Here is a 17,367-nt window from a genome sequence, read left to right on the forward strand (position 1 = left end):
AAGTCTCGGATGGGAATCTGCCATACTTGGAGAACTCAGGGCAGCTTCCAGTAAGACCAGGAACAGGCCTGTTGGTGAAAATGGCAGAGCCAGTCAAGATCCAATCCCTTCCGGTGACGTCAGCCCAGCAGAAGAACGAGAAGCTGGCGCTGAAGGGCAGCCGAGTGACCTGGCACTGGCTTGGGAGGCTGTGCAAGCGGGGCCTGCACCTCACGGCTTTCCTTCCCCGTTCTCCGGCCAGTTCGACTGCCTTCCCATCCTGAACGTGCCGCTCTGCCCATCCCGTCGACTATCCTCAGGTGTAGACATGATGAGAGGAGGGACCGGACAGACGGGAGAGCAGTGTGAGCAACGGCAGCCGTGCGGATGAATGAGGCAGCTTCGAAGGGACAAGGGCTGGGGACAGTCCGCCGTGGAGACCACAGGGATTCTGGATCCGAAGCTATGGAGCCAGTTGAAATGCAGAACTTGAGCCAACTGGCTGAGGGGTGAGCACCTGGCCTGAGGCGCCATTTTCCTCCCTCGGACTCAGAAGGTGTGGAGATCCCACCTCAGCATCTCTGTGCTCTTGTAGGGGGGGATGTAGGTGACATGGGAGTGTTCTGTACCGGGCTTGGAGTCATCCACCGACAGTGCCGTTTACAGCACAGCCAAGCTCCACCCAGGCTACTGCGGCAAGTCCTCTGTGAGATAAGGACAGAGACAAGGATTCTGGAGTAAGAACTTTCTAGAATGGGGCTAGTAGTTCCAAGCCAAGTGGGTCTGTTGGTTGTAAGTCCACTCAAGTTGCTGTCAGTGTCTCTGGGCCCCAATTCCCCTCTGCCCTCTTCCCTTCCTCAATTTCAGCCTTCGGGAGAACTTCTTCCTTTCAAGGGTGGCTCCCCCTCCTCTGGGGCTGGGTGATTTTTGAGGTGAAAGTCTCTCCCACCCCTCAAAACTGGCTCTGAGTTACGCCGGTGCTGTCAAGTTGTAAAATCTAACGTACAGGATTTCCACAGAAAATCGATGTGACAATTTTGTTGCTCCACACCCAGGCCTTCTCATGAAAAGTAATCTTGAGGACACACTGGAAAAGTTAGTGGGGTTGTCGTCTGTGCCAGCGCATAGACCCTGCTTTCTCTGAGTCGTTTCAATTTTTCCATTTTCTTCTTGGGAACAGGGAGGGGATTGAAATATTTACAAGAACACCGCTGGCCAGCCAGTGGCTAGTATCGCCTGCTCTCTAGTAGACTGGCGCTGTGTCTACACGCTATCACACACTTGGAGGGAAAATGGGAAACAAAACCTACAAATATGTGGCTTTCTTAAAGGCAAAGTATTTGTATTTAACTATTTCCTTCCAGAAGTTTGTCTAATGGGTAAAGCTAGTTAGGCAAGCAGACAGTACATGTAAGTGTGTCCGTACGCAGAGAAATCTATTCTGTGTACCTTTTGCCATTTGAACAGTAGAGGTGAACAAACGTGAAGGTGTGCGTATTGTTAAAAGATCTGATGTTCAGTTTTGCTAGGTGGTAGAGATATTCAGAAATGTCCGGGACATAAGTGATTTCTAAAATACATTAAAATGTGACTTGCTGTTCTTGATAACTATAATATAAATTGGGAGTCTTGGCGCATAGCTTCCTCTTCATATAAGGAATTATGCAAATATTTGGCTTATAGTGGTTATATTTGGATTCTGGTCCTTCATTTTATAACAATTGCATACTAAAACAGGCATCTCTGGCAGCAGCCCCCTTCATAAACTTCACTTTCTTTAACATACTTTAAAAGCAAATAATTTTGGTATTGTGGTCTGCTGCAGACATCATTTGTAGTTGAGCCAGGATATTACTGGAGAATTGTGAAGCTCTCTAGGTATTACATCCGTATATAAACCATGTGTTAGAAAGATATAAATTCAGTTTTGAAATATTTGTGAGACTGCTCTTGGCTTTCAGTCTGTGCCAAACATGTGTTTTGGTGACAGATGGAGTCATGTGAGCCCCTGAATGAAACACTTTATTGTGTGTAGACTTTTGTCGTCCAGCAGTTGGGTTGGAGAAGCTTGGAGATTAAGAGGACAGGGTTGCTAAGAAGTTCGTTCTGTACTGAACATCACACCCTTCCTCCTCCAAATACGTCACCAGGTTGCTTGGTCCCAAATTCTGGGTCGTGGAGATATGACGCATTCTCATTGAAAATTGATATGAACTAGTTAAGTGGGGGTATTTAATTGTGAACTTTACATCATGAAACTAGAGCATCTTCCTAAGAAATTACTGGAGATTTTTTTGGCTTTGTGGGCCTGTGGACTCTTCAAGGGAAACTGAATCTAGGACTGTCAGGTAAAGCAGAGGGTTCATAGACTAATATGGACTTCAGCTAATGAGGTGTTTTGCTTTTTTTAAGTATAAGTATGACCCCAGTATTGCAGAGGGTATACTTATGCTAAAATGCTATCTGTCATTTATCTCCAAGTCAGATTCTCTATTTTTATTTTCTACATCTGACAGTTTCTCTTGGACCTCTGTTTCCTGTTCACTCTCCTCTCTTCCCTGTGACTACCATGAAAGACTTCTGTTTCCTGTTCACTCTCCTCTCTTCCCTGTGACTGTCATGGAGGACTTCTGTTTCCTGTTCACTCTCCTCTGTACCCCGTGACTGTCATGGAGGACTTCTCCGTGGTGAAGGCATAGTGAGTAAGGCTGGAAGTTTATGCGAGGGAGGGGGAAGGGGAAAGAGGGAGAGAAAAAGAGAGGGAACTCTCAGTCCAGTCCTCCTGTAGAACAAAAAACAATAACAATGCTCTATTAGTGTGGGGCACACCTGGAAGTCAACTAGCTGGCCCCACCTGTTTCTCAGTCTTGGGGCCACATGTGGCTAAGATGGCGGCGCCTAACAACAACGCGCAGCTGCTACAAGTGTCTTTGGTTATAACCCGGAGGTGCTCTTGTTCCAGGGGCGGATGCCCTTGAGTATTAGAACAAAGAACCAGAGTGGAGGTAGAACACAACCTTGCACTTGTGACTTGTCCCCCTCAGTGCTGTTTCTCCTCTGGGCACCCATCAAATCATATTTCCCCTCGTACTATTCGTCTCCATGCTGTGTAGGCAGAGAGAGAACATGAGGGGCACCTCAGACAGGGCATCCTGTGGCCAGCCTCATCTGAGAAGCTATTTTCTTTCCCTCCCTTTCCCTCACATCTGAGCACCACCTGCTCGAAGCCGGGTTTAGCTGGCACTGCTTCCCAGGGCACCTCATCTGCAGTCAGCTTGTCTGTCTGGTCCAGCCTCATACATCTGACCTCTCCGCTCCGTTGGTGTCCAGCCCCCTGTTGGCAGCATGTCCCCTTGTGAAAGGATGGAGCCTGGCAGTCAAGAAATGCTCAGAAAAGCGTTTTTCTCTCCTTTCTTCTTCTTGTAATGTTCACCTTCAGCTGAAGGCTACCATGTTCAGGCGCTAAGTCATTCCCTTTCATTTTCCCAGCTACTCCAGGGTTAAGTCCCAGGTACCCTGTCCATACCAGACGGCCCATTCTTGGCGAAAGGGAGAGCTCAAACCTGCCCTCCACTCAGGGAAACCTGAAATGCCGCTCACTCTTAGCCTACGCCTCCAAGACCCCACTTCCTACCAACAGGAGAGAGTCACTCCAGGATGGGTGACTCCCTGCTTCTACTCTTGTGATGTGAGGAGTCAGGCTGGACTTGGCAGCCATTGTTCTGGAAGGAACCCTGTTGGAGAGGCTAATATTTTTTATAGGGTAATGTTGAATATAATAATAACATTCTATGGTAAGGATTACCATAAGAATATAAATAAACAGACTAGTTAGAAATGGGTGGTAGATGTGAACACATGATTCCTGAGTGAAAAAAATAACCAATAAAACAAGAAAAAGCTAAAGTTCAGTGATTTGAAAAAATGCACACTAATACAACCAAGAAATGTGAAATGTTTCCATATAAACAGATATTGCTTGCAAGACTCTTTACAATCATTGGCTTCTGGGTTGCCAGATCCTTGCTAAATGAATGAAAACTACCCGGTTTCATACTCAGTGGAAGTTCCCTGCCCACCCGGGCCACGCCCACCCAGACCACGCCCACCCCAGCCCTCTAGCAGTGATTAGGCAAACATCCATGGAGAATCAATCTCCCTGTTGATTACCCTGTGCCATACCATGTGATCAGCAGCTGAGACAGTCTGGCCATTTCCCAGCTGCCCTCTTACTATGCATACTTACTTCACAGAGAATTAAAAGTTTGGATGAATAATCAGTGCATCATTAGCATGGATTTTAAAACTAGACAATGACACTCAGTCCACAGATCGTTTTGCTCTGATAAGATACCCACTCACCAAGGTGGGATTGGGACAGTTCTGTAAGTAATGAAGCAGAATAAGGTTGAGTAGGGTTGAGAGGAAATTGTTTAAAAGTCTCTAAACTGGCATGTGCTGGTGATTCACACCTGTAATCTAGCTACTTAGGAGGCTGAGATCTGAGGATCAAAGTTCAAAGTGAGGCTGGGGAGAAAAATCTGAGAGTCTCTTATCTCCAGTTTAACCAGCAGGAAGTAGAGCTGTGGGTCAGGTAGTAGAGCATCAACCTTGAGCAAAAAGGCTAAGGGACAGTGTCTAGACCCTGAGTTCAAGCCCCCATATGGAAACACCACAAAAAACAAAAATAAAATAAAATTTTCTACACTGTTTTCTTCACGTTAAAAAGTTGGCTTTCGGGGCTGGGGATATAGCCTAGTGGCAAGAGTGCCTGCCTCGGATACACGAAGCCCTAGGTTCGATTCCCCAGCACCACATATACAGAAAAACGGCCAGAAGCGGCGCTGTGGCTCAAGTGGCAGAGTGCTAGCCTTGAGCGGGAAGAAGCCAGGGACAGTGCTCAGGCCCTGAGTCCAAGGCCCAGGACTGGCCAAAAAAAGAAAAAGTTGGCTTTCTCTACTTAAGACAATGCAAAGATCCAGATACTGAAACTATTTTGTTTAGGAGAGCAAGAACATAAGACTTCGAATCAAAAGTATTCTTTAAAAATGCTGTTTGATCAAACCACGTGCCTAAGAGACACCTGTCAAATTTAATAGAATTACAGCTTCTCTGAATCTAAGACTCAAATGCTATGATGTAACAGTTTATGTTGTCTAATTTGACTATATAAATTAGGATTGCCCATTTGAGTTCCCCAAATCCAGTGGTAAAAGGCAACACCAGAAAGTTAAAGTTGGTACCAACTTCCCGATTACCTCCCAAGGAGGAGTGTAGCAGGTGGGCGGGGAGGGGAGGGACACGCCCTTGCTCTTGCAGTTAGGAATGCTGAAGATACTTCCCCAAAGAGGCACGCCAGATTTCAGGCCTAAAATGATTACCTCAGTTAAAGCCAAAGTGCATTTTTCTTATAAAGAAAATGAAGTGTGCTAAATGGTGGCACAAGAACCGACTACATCATGAGTTAATAAGCATTTCAGAGCTATCCTTCCAGAACTTTCTGAGTCACCAGAAATGTACTTCAGTTTCCAATAATCAGCCTTCCGGCGTGCCTGCTGGCGAGTGTCTTTCCCTTGGATAGCATGGCAGGTACATACCCTGTGAGCAGAGAAGGGAAAGACAAGCTACCACGATGACAATTTCTATTATGGTTCCTTAGTTCCCTGTTCTGATCTCCATTTGGATCCTCAAGGAAGCTTTCCTGCTGGGCACATAATGAGCAAAATGTTTTAGATGAGAACGCTGGTTGACACGGCAGTTCTTTCTCATTAAAAACAAGCAAATTGGAATTCTGGCTCATAAGTAAGACTCGTGTGGTTTTGCTTGTGTGCATTTGTCGGCAAGGCAGCAGACATTACTGTCACCTGTCAGAACTTTGAAGAATGGGGCAGGCTCCGTGCCATCGTGATCACAAGCACGCTACGGGAGTTTCTCAAAAACTGAGTGTATTTCACAAGTACAACACATACTTGTCCTCCCTGGGGAGTAGAGCAGGGATTCGAAAGACAAATACCATTTGGTGTTGCTGCCTCGGATTGGCGAGTGGGTAGTCCAGACAGATAAAAGGATAAGTAAATAACACAAGCTGGGACAGTGGAGAGTGTGATGAAAGAGTAAGACGGAATGACAAGTTGGAGAGACACTGGGCTGGGAGGAGGATGTGGGAGGAGGGTGGCCCTCTGAGGCTGGCCTTCGACCTGAGATTGACTATCGAGCTTTGGGGGGTGGGGTTCATGAAGCATCTTCTCAAGGGCAGGTACAGCAAAAGCGAAGGAAATGAGGCCAGACAGAGGTGGGCCTCTGAAGGGGTCAGAGAGTGCTCAGTGTGGTCACAGTAGAAAGAGCAAGATGGCGCCATCAGGAGACAAGGTTCTAGAACTTGCAGGCCTTAGAGAGGACTTTGAATTTCATTCCAGGTGTTTCCAGGCCAGGATTATTAGCATAGCAATTGCTGAGTTGATGTTCACCGTTATAATCAATGCACATTCATTGATTCTGTAATCTATGCTCAGCGCTGCATTTTTACCTCATTGACAGTTCAAATCCATTCTTCTCCACGCTCCATATTCTACTGTCAGGCAAGGATCGTGTTCCTCCGTGTGAGTCAGTTTGACCTTGCTTAAAATCCCTCGGACAGGCTCTGGTGGCCCATGCGTGTAATCCTGGCTCTGTCTGAAGATCACAGCTCTCAGTCAGTCTGGGTAGAAAAATCTGTGAGACTCAGATCTTTAACCCACAAAAGCTGGAAGTAGAACTGTGGCTCAAGCGGTGGAAAGCCAGCCTTGAACAACAACAAACAAACAAATAAATAACAAGAGCAGAAAAACCAAACCTGTGTTCAAGCCCCAGGAGCAGCACACATACCCCATACAATGTCAAGGACAGCTTTACACAAAGGTCAAAATCCACACTCTGATTTGGAAAGCCTTCCATGGCTGGTCCTTGTGTCTCTTGTCCTAATGTGTTCAGCTGTGTACTTGGACCACTCATATCAATGATGTTTTATTGTGTGTTGTTTTTTTTTTTTTTTTTTTTTTTTGGCCAGTCCTGGGCCTTGGACTCAGGGCCTGAGCACTGTCCCTGGCTTCTTCCCGCTCAAGGCTAGCACTCTGCCACTTGAGCCACAGCGCCGCTTCTGGCCGTTTTCTGTATATGTGGTGCTGGGGAATCGAACCTAGGGCCTCGTGTATCCGAGGCAGGCACTCTTGCCACTAGGCTATATCCCCAGCCCCTGTGTGTGTTTTTTTGATGGAAGAGTCTGCCATAGGTATTTCTCTTATCAAGTGTCCCCTCCTTGAAGACTGGAGGACCTTTAGGAACTTGCCGATTGGAGTCTCAGCTCCTCAGCCATCTCAGGCTATGTGGTGCTGAGCTAGCAGATCACAGCTCACAGAGAACTGAAAATCCATTTAGATCCATTAATTCACTGTTAGTGTGAATTTTAAGCCAGGCAAGTGGCAGTGTTCAGATGAGAAGGGAGAGAGTTTTTTTTTAATTCAAATCAGACTGAAAACAAAGCAGGCAGTACCCCCTTGGAATTGTTGACCCCAGGAAATATAGAAAAGACTATGTCAAAGATGTCACCAGCCATTTGACAAGGCTGGTATGATGTCACCAGCATTTGACAAGGCTGGTATGATAGAGAATGTCTGCGTTTGGGGCAAAGGATGAAGATGGCAAGCCTTTGGTCATTAAGCATGTTGAACTTGAGGCGAGGAGGAGTTGACACTGAAGTGACCGTGTCCAGGGCGCATTACTAATCAGACCATGCTCGTGTGACGTAGCCAGAAGGGAAGTAGGGGTTCACGACACATTGACTGGAAAATTCTGAATTCGCTAGAGAATGGTAAGGATGGAGAGGAGAGAAGGCCAAGAACTTAAGTTTGTTCAGTAGGAAGTTGCATGGTGTCTCACTCCTGTAATCCCAGCTACCCAAGAAGTGGTAATGGGGAGGATTGCCCTGTAAGGTTAAGCCCGGTAAAAGGTTAGCAAGACTGCCATCTGAACTAGGAAGCCGAGCGTGGAAGTGTGAGCCTATGCTTCCAGCTCCATTCGAGGAAGAGATAGGGGATCGGGGTTCAAGCCTGGCCCAGACAAAAATGTAAGCCTCTACACCTGGAAAACAACTGAAGAAGAAAGAGGGCATGGCTCATGTGGTAGAGCACTTGCCGAGCGAGCCCGAGGCCCTGAGTCCAAACCCTCAACACTGAAAGAGAGGCTGGGGATGAGGTTTGGTCAGAGAACGGAAGACACCAGGGCCATCGTGTGCTGCACAAGCAGGTGTAGGTTTCCACAACAAGGCTGGCAAGGTAGCGCTCCGATGGGGGCGGAACTTGGTGTAGGTGCAGGAAGACGTCTTGCTTAATTGTCGTGAAGGCTCTACAGAACTGGATGCCATAAACTAGGTTCTGTTCCTCTGCTTTTGCCATTAATGTTCCAGAATGATTCCTGGGGTATAAATCTTAATAATTAGTTCCATTTTTCTCTCTGCGTCGTTTCTTGAAGAGTTCTGACATTCCCCTGCTCCAGAGTATTTCAAATGAACAGCCCGTCTCTGTCCCTCAGAGGGGCAGGCTGATTAATGAATTTGAAATGCAAAGCTTCTGAGCTCTGACATCCGTTCTGACATTCACTATTGGGCAACTTGGAGAAAAACCTGCACAAATCTACAGTTTGTGAAACGGGGATGTCAAGATAGAAGTCTGTGTTGAAAATGGTCCTATTCCCCACACGTGGGAGGAGCTGTAGGCATGAAAAGTGATGTTTATGTAGAGCAGACACAACTTGTACTTGGGCTATGAGTCCATTTGAAACATTTATGGGAAGCTATAACTAGCTTCCTTTGAATTTCCAAATGACATATAAAACATCCTTTCAAAATTGTAATTGTTGCGTAGTACTTGACTGCTTTTGTTTCCAAATGGGCTCAGTCCCCAAGCACGCCCAAGACTTGGGGTTGTGATGCCAGAAACACTGGCAGTTTCTCATCCTCAATCCAAATGACTGATGTTTCTAAGTTTATTTTTTCCATAATAAAAGTAATATGTGCTGATTATAGAAAAATCAGAAACACAATACAAACATAAAGAAGAAAAACATAATGAATTCATAGCCCCAGTGCCCAAAGGAAACCAGCAAGACCATTTTTCTCTGCTTCTTTCCAAACACTGATCAAAAGCCCAGCAGCTGAACTAGACAGCAACCAGTTATACTTTTATACCGGTGATCTCCCCTAGTCCTCTGGGAGGGTGGGGCTGGACTCCCGTATCTCCCTTGACTCTTAAAGGGTCACATGAGATCCATGCATTCAGCATTGCTTAGGCGTAGATAGACTCGCTAGACTCCTGAAGGATCAGAGGATCAAGAACCACAAAGGACTACAAGGACGCACCCATGATCGAGCACACTGTAATGTGTAGATGGAGGACCCCTTCTGTTTAATCATGGCTACTTCCCTCAGCCACACATCATGACACACACACACACACACGCACACACACACACACACACACACACACACACACACACACGCCTCTGAGAGGTAACTGGGATCTCAGGATCTGGAAGAGTCTGGGTTCTGTTTCTGACGTGTGTGTGTGTGTGTGTGTGTGTGTGTGTGTGTGTGTGTTGGTACGACTGGAGCATGAACTTGAGACCTGGGCACTGTCCCTTAGCTTTTTCATTCAAGACTAGCCCTCTGCCGTTGAGCCACAGCTCCCCTTCGGCTCTCTGGTGGTTAATTGGATATAGGAGTCTCATGGGCTTTCTTATCTAGGCTGATTTCTAACTGCGGATCCTCAGATCTCAGCCTCCCGCAGAGCTAGGAGTCGAGGTGTGAGTCGTTGATGCATCTGAGAGCATTTTTACCAGCATGTTATGTAACAGTCCCCTGGTTTCACCTACTTGAAGCATGAGTGCCCTTTTCACTTCTGTACTCTGCCTTGGAGTGTAACACAAAGAAGACTGCATTGCACCCCAGTGTGGTGTTCCTAGAGTAGCCAGGCTCTCATCGAAGGGCCTACCCCCCGCTTAACAGTCTACTGTTTTCACATTCCTACACCTTCCTAAACTCGGGGAAAGCTCGTTGGGGAACTGTGTACACGGTGGTCAACCACAGCCACCGTGTCTTTTCTTCCATCTAAATAAGTAGCAAGGCTGGAGACCAGGTGTGGGGCGGGGGCTCGAATATGCTGACGTGAACCCCCAATGAACCCAGCCATTTGTGAGCCTTTGGAATCTAAACTGCTTCAGAGCAATATGAATATTCTTGTAGGCTTCAGATGAAATTAAAAATGTTATTAATGGCCTATGCGTTTGGAACAATTTTTAGGTTTATAGGAGTATCAAGAAGCTAGTATAAATGTTTCACAGATATTCTACATCTCATTTCCCTTTTCTCCTACTTTTGTTTCTATTTTTTGATGATCCTGGGTGTGAGCTCAGAGCCTCCTGCTTGACCAGCTGGTACTCTACCACTTAGACCACAGCCTGGTTCTTCTGACTGTGTTTGGCTTTGAACCACAGTGTTCCAGATCTCAGCCTAAGTAGCTAGGATTACAGGTAATAGTAGAGGAACCAGAGCCAGGCACTGATTAACACCTCACATTAGTATTACATGTTGATTATAACTGATGAACAAATACTGACATAGCATTTTAAATCAGGGTCACCCTTCCCCATCTTTCCTTTGCTTTTACTTAACATGCTTTTCCTGATGCTGTGTCTTGTGTAGAACGCTACTGATGGAAGGTGATGCCTCGTGGCAGAGTCCGTCCTAGCTTTTGATGATACTGGCAGTCTGAAAGAGTATAGGACAGGTGTATTTGGTTTAGGATGCCTCTCCTAAGAGATTCATCTCAGGGTGAGACAGCAATTAGGGGATTTGCAAAGGAAGATCACAGATGCCAAAAAAAAAAAAAATCAAAGGTACTACTGACCACGTGACACGTGGCATTGATGACGTGGTGGGCATAGACTCACCAGGTCTCTCCACTGCAAAGCCATTCTTCCCAGATTCACATTTGCTTTGCTTTGTTGGAGGCACCCTGGGCTGACTTCCATTTGGAGACTGACTCGGGTAGGACGAAAGCATGGTGTTGAGACTCGGTTCAGGCTGAAAACGTATCTGAACCAAAGGAGGAATGTGGTCATTAAGGGAGCAGCATCACCGTCTTGCCACAAGAGGAGGGGTTGCTCGGTCAGGACGGGGTGATTTCGTCTAGACCTTGGATGCCTGGGGCTACTCAAAATTCTGCTTGGGTCTTGTGCAGCTGGTAGTGGCTGCCTCAACTTCATTTTTTTTTTCTCATGGGATTTTAAAACAAGATTTAATCTCGGTTCTCCTATTGGGAACTTGGATTGAGTCTTCTGTCTTGAGTTCACGTAGGCGTCAGCGATGACTTCTCTTGGAGCAGCACTCCGGTCAGAGTCTTGACGCCTTCACCTCACTAGAGTTTGTCTTCTCAATGCCCATCGGTGGGTTAGATGATAATCCCGGAACTTCCTAGTTGTTCTCAGTGTAAGTTTACAATTTTCACGCCAGTAGATAGCAAGTGCTACCATAAAATCTAGAAACTTGGATTGCAGCATCTTACTGGAATCATGCATAATGCTTTTGGAAGGCAGTACTGGGATTTGAACTCAGGCCCTTGCACTCACCAGGCCGGTACTCTATTTCTTGAGTCCTGTCTCTAATTCTTTTTTGCCCCTTTAGTTATTTAGAACGAGGAGGGGCGTCACATTTTTGTGGGGGCCAGTGTCCGCCATAGACCTCCTATTTCTGCTTCCCTTGTAACTGAGATGCCAGCCCTGTTGGACCACACTTGAGGTGGGATGACTTTACAAGCTTTGTTACCTGGTCCACACTCCGACTTCAGTCCTTCCCGTCTCCGTTTCTCCTTCGCCAGGATCATGGGCACTGCACTTGGCGACACACGACGCTTTCTGAAGGCCTTTAATACAGGGCCTCCTGTGGGAGTCCTTTGCTGGATGAGAACACGCGGAATGAGAGAACAGAAGGACGAGCTTCGTCTTGGAGAGGGAAACCCTCAGATGCAGACAGTAGCAAAAGACAGGGAGTCCGTAGGAGATGGGGTCAGGCCTGAGTCCCCGGCTCCACGATGGTCCTTTCTCACGGTGCCTGTCCGTGGTGCGCGTCTCCACCCCGGGGGACCTGAAGAAGGGTGGATGTCTGGACACCATGGACTTGTCCCCCTCCTCCACACGGTTCCCCTCACGAGATCACCAAAGATGGGGTTGGCTGAGCCTGGAGGGCGCAGGGCGCATGCAGCGGCCCTCTGGCTGGCGTACGCGGGGGCCTGCAAGTCACTTCCAGGGTGTCTCCTCTGCTAGCTTTTCCAAAGCCGTCTTGGGAGATTTTGGTTTGCTGAGGACCTGGGCTGGGCTCACCGCCCTCCTGAGCAGCCTGCGGCAGATCTGACGAACCCAGAGGAAGGAGCGGACGAAGTTCCTTCCCGGGGAAAGCAGAGCTCATCGGCGCACAAGGGAACTGTGTTAGAACCCAGCCTCTCTCCCATGCTTCCTTCTAGGACAAGGCCTGGGGCCCCTGACCTTTTTAGCCACACAGTAGTCAGCGTGTCACGTGGCCCAAACAGATTGTTCCGGAAATTCCTCCCCAGGATAAGCCATGCACATTTCTTATGTAGCTAATGACGAATTTTGTCAATACCTAAATACATATTATGCAAAACAAAATGTATGCAAACTGTGTATTTTATAATGTCCTATTTTTTTTAAATGTCTGCCTCATTCCAGACCTACTTTTATGGTTTGTCAACAAGATCACTCCATAAAATACATTTGGATATCTCACAGCTGTGCATAATTTATGCTGCCTATCCATGCAGCACAAATAAAAATTTTTATTTGCACCATCTAAAAGAAATGCCAGGGTATAAATACGTACGCAAACCTCATAAGACATAGTCCTCTGACTCTAGATGCTACAGAGGGGAGATTGGGCAGACAATTAAAAAGCCGGGGGAAGGCTTCATTACCCATGTACACTGATAATAAATACTGTACAAAGTAAACGGGGCAGTTACTCAATTTCTTACAAGGGTTACACCACGTCCCGCAAGGGCTGGCGCGGCTGGCCTGCAAATCCTCCTAGGAATATTTTGAAATAAAGACACTAGGAGGAGACCATTTGGGGCCCCAAAAAGAGTTTCTCGTGGAGTCACTGGCGGGACTAAGTAGGGGAAAGGGAGTGCTCTGTGGCAGCACATTGGTCTTTCTCAGCCACCAAGGACACTGGGGGGGGGGGGCACGGAAGGCTCCTTACGTTAGGTTTGTGGAGCGCCAGCCGGATCCCATCGGAGGCTGTGGTCCCTGAGACCGCCCCAGCATCGCCAAGTTCGGGGTGCAGGGGGGCTGTGGCTCTCGCTCCCACGCTGAGCGCCAGGCTGCATGCTAATGGCTGGTCTGGCTAAAGGACCTGGGGTTTCGCTTGCGGCTCCTTTCTCCTGACGCAGCACCTAAAGAACTGCCTGTCAAGGCAGACACCTTTCCTTCAAGCCGCTGCAGCCGGGGGGGAACTCCCAGGCCTTGCAGTGCGCTGGCTGGAGCACCCTGGAAACCGCCTGCTTCCCCGGTGCCGTGCGTGGCTCAGTGGTAAGGTTGCCACTGTGAGGTTGCTTTGTCCACCCAAGTTAGCAGGCCCTTGGACCACGAGATCTGCTATTAACGAATTTGACTGTGCTTCAGAAGGCAGGACTAGTCTGTTTATGTAGATCACTTTCTTGACAGTTTTTCCTAGATTTTTAAAGAGGATTCTATGATAACCGTGTTAACTCTTGTCACATGGCTTGGTTTTCAGGGGGTCAAGGGGGAAATCTTGGCATGGTGGTCCATGCCTGTAATCTCAGCTATGCAGAAGTTGCAGACAGAATGAAAAGCCCTGGGGGGAATGGTTTAAGTGCTAGAATGCTCGCCTACCTGCCAAATGTAAAGCCATGAGTTCAAACCTCAGACGCACGCCGAACAGAATGGGGGAAGGCTTTACTTTTCAGTTCGTGATGCTGCTATTTCAGAGTGGCCTTCCCCCAGCTGAAATGCCATGCTAGCTCCCAGCAGAATGCAGTTAAAGAATTGCACTTGCAGGCTGCGGTCGGCCTGCAGGAGCTGCGGAACTAGATCAGAACTCATTCCCACCTAGGCATCCACCAGGGTACTGGGCAAGAGACCCAGCTGGGGGCAATGCTTCCAGAAGGAGGCTGCTGGCACCACGAGGGGTGAGCACACTTCTGCATGTGTATATTTGTTTGGGGATTTGGGGGGGGGTATACTATGTATTTGGGCATTGGCAAAATGCAGTTATCTAAACAAGAGATGTGCATGGCTCACACTGGGGAGGAACTTCCTGGGTGCTGGCTATTCATAGTCCCGCTCTTCTAAAATATTGGTTGCTCTGTGAGATGGTCTTCCAGGTTGAGCGTCTCTCGTCTGATCTCCTAGAATCAGGAATATTTGCGCTTGGATTATTTTTAGAGGTCAGAGTCTCAAATGTGCTAAGTAAGTGCTCTACTGCTAAGCCATTCCCTCAGGCCCATTTTTTTTTTTTTTTTGCACTGGTTGTTTGGATATATGGTCTTGCCAAGTCGGCACTGTGATCCACCTATTTTACACTTCCTGTTGGCGCTGGGATGACTAGAATGCACCACTACTCCCAGATATTGATTGACTAGGGTTTTCTTGCGTAAGCCTAGGCTAGCCTTGAACCACAATCCCTATGTCAGCCTCCTAAAATAGCTAGCAATATAAGCGTCAGCCCCTGACGACACCTGGCCTAGATTTCTTTTAATTGTGGAATATTTGCATTTACACAATGAAGAATCTTGGGGCTAGGACCCCAGTGTAAACACCAACTTCATTGACACACGCCTTGCCACATCTCACGTTGTTAGGGCCCCTTCCTTTTGACTGGAACTCATCACAAAAAGTCAGCTGTCAAAACTTCAGTATTTGGGATGGTTTGGGGTTTGGTGTTATCTGAGTAGGGATATTCGGCCTGGTCTCATTGCGTTATCGCTGTCCCGGCACAAGAAGGACCGTTATGGGACAGCACAGTGGTGTTAGACGCACAGAGCATAGCTGGCCAAGTCTTCTGGGGTGAAGCTACGTTTACGATTCGAAGGTCACCACCGTGCAGACAGAACGGTGAGAGCAGCACGTGCTTGCCCAAAGCACACAGACTGGGCTTCCTAAGTGGAGGGCTCGGGGCTAGAACACCTATCGGTGAGCTGGTGAGCAGGCGGAGGGGCTTCCAATAAACTCAGTGAGCAAGAGAGCGAGCCAGTGAGCCGTCCAGCAACAGCGACAAGACCTGGAACCCACAGCATGGTCCCGGGCCGTGCTGCCAGCCACTGGGGGGGGGAGGGGGAGGACCCAGGGAGCCCGGTACCCAGGCTCCTCCCTGAGGACTCCCGTCATCCCAGCCCGGAGCTTCCCTGGCTGTTCTCTCCTAGCTCAACACCAGGAACCCTATCCTCTCTCCCCACCCCACCCAGGGCTGAAGGTCGGCTCCCGCCTGGGCCTGGGCCGTGTTCCTGACTTTCACCTCTGGACACCAGCTTCAGAATGTTCTGGAGAGGCCGTGTCAGACAGTTAATGCTCCGGTAGTAATCCTTTTGTAACCTGACTGTAACTGCAGACTTCCACATTGAGAATGATAAAAAACGGTGTGGATTTAAAAGTATTCAGGGAATTGTAAAATGTCTAGGATTAAAATTTCAATACCATTTGTGCCCAATAAATGTGGACTCTTTAGTAACCTGAAACTGTGCTGCGATGACTCAGGTCTGAAAATCCTGAGCCCTGGCTCAAGAGATGGGAATAACACGTGTGAGAACCTAGTGTCATCGCTCACCTCCAGGGCCAGGCCGGGCTTGCACAGAAGAGCAGGCGTGTGACCTCATTGGGGAGCAAGCCCAGAGCAATCACCGCGCGGGTTAACAAAGAGACTCTCCAGAAGCGAACAGTGTTATCTTTTCCACTAAGATTGCTTATAGAAATGAAGCCACTGAACCTGTGTCAGTGTAGCAACTGGTTCCGCATGCTAGGCCCCAAGAAACCAGAGCATAGAATAGTTTATTGATGCATTGATTTTTTAAAACATAAACCAGTCTAGTCAGTCTCATCTGGCAAATTAATTTTGTCTCTAAATCACTTACTGAAGCATATAAAATTAGACTTCTTAAGTATATAGAGAGAATTGGCATTGTGTTTAACAGATTCACTGGGACTTCAGTTAATGGATTTAGTCTTAATACAGCTAAAGCCTTAAGACTTAATAGAGATCTGATCTTCTGTAGTGCGTTCATTCGTCATTGTAAAAAAGTCACTGCTTGTGGGACGCCATTGCTCATGAAAGGCTGGACTTTGACAATAACCCAGCACATAGAATAGGCCCGGAAGGAAAAGGTTAAGTTGTTTTCTGTAAGGTACAATACTTCCGTGTGGCTTGATTGACGCAGAATTCATCGACGTTAACTCATAACCGTGATGTCATGAATTACAGTGTTTCCCTCGGCCTTATTCAACCTCTAAACATTTTCACTGTGTCATTTATATAGTAAGCTGCGGATGCCAAACTCTTCCCAATGAGAACAGAAATGAGGCTTTTTTTTTTTTTTTTAATTCAGGGGTGAGCTTACCAGATCAGGGAGGAGCATACGAAGTCAAGGTCGAAGTCGCCGGCACCTCCCTTCGGAGCCCAGGAATGAGTGTCGACTCAAAGGTCAGCTATTTGTTGTTTGTTTACTTGTTTCCTCCCAGCTTTGAGGCTGCGGAAGATAACTGTGTTGACTGTGTGGATTGTATTCAAGGTCTCTCCTTACTCATTTTAATGCTAACCCATCCTCGTGAAATGCCAATGTCGGTCGTTCTTGGGAAGGTAGACTGCAATCCACCAGGGAGTCACTCAGAGACACTCCCATCCGCCCCAAGTGTCTCTCCTCACAGGCACTCGGGACAATGCCACCAGGGATCCAGCTCGCACGCTCCATTTGCTTGAATGCTTGGTACATTTTTATAATTACGTATATTTAATGAATAGTTTGCTTTATTCAGCTGCTGGGTAGAAATGTTTTTACGCCACCTGAAAAAGTCCATACTGAGTTTTAATATGGTCTGAGCTTTACCCAGACACACGTTAAATCATTTGTACTTCTATGATGCAAAAAGAAAACCCAATGTAAATAATGAAAATATTAGTAATTACACTTAACGTTTCAGTGAGCTTTATCTGCGAAGTCTACTTGACTTTCTAAGGTTTCAAAGTCTGTAGGAGCTGCTAGAAAATGTTAAGATCTATAGAAATCTGAGCCCTTGGAGACCTCATGCAGATGGCTTTACCCTTGTGTTATGTGG

The 17,367-nt window shown here is 47.3% G+C and overlaps 1 protein-coding gene across 1 annotated transcript in view; it reads left to right on the forward strand.

The window, feature by feature from the left end:
• The window catches only part of Adam12 (ADAM metallopeptidase domain 12), a 248,540-nt gene that overhangs the window by 23,022 nt on the left and 208,151 nt on the right, over nt 1-17,367 (forward strand). The window contains exon 2 of the mRNA XM_048336123.1: nt 16,641-16,735. Within this exon, the coding sequence (XP_048192080.1) occupies nt 16,641-16,735 (95 nt within the window). The remainder of the gene's footprint in view (nt 1-16,640; nt 16,736-17,367) is intronic.

This window comes from Perognathus longimembris, chromosome 2, assembly GCF_023159225.1.
Source record: "Perognathus longimembris pacificus isolate PPM17 chromosome 2, ASM2315922v1, whole genome shotgun sequence".
NCBI lineage: Eukaryota > Metazoa > Chordata > Mammalia > Rodentia > Heteromyidae > Perognathus > Perognathus longimembris.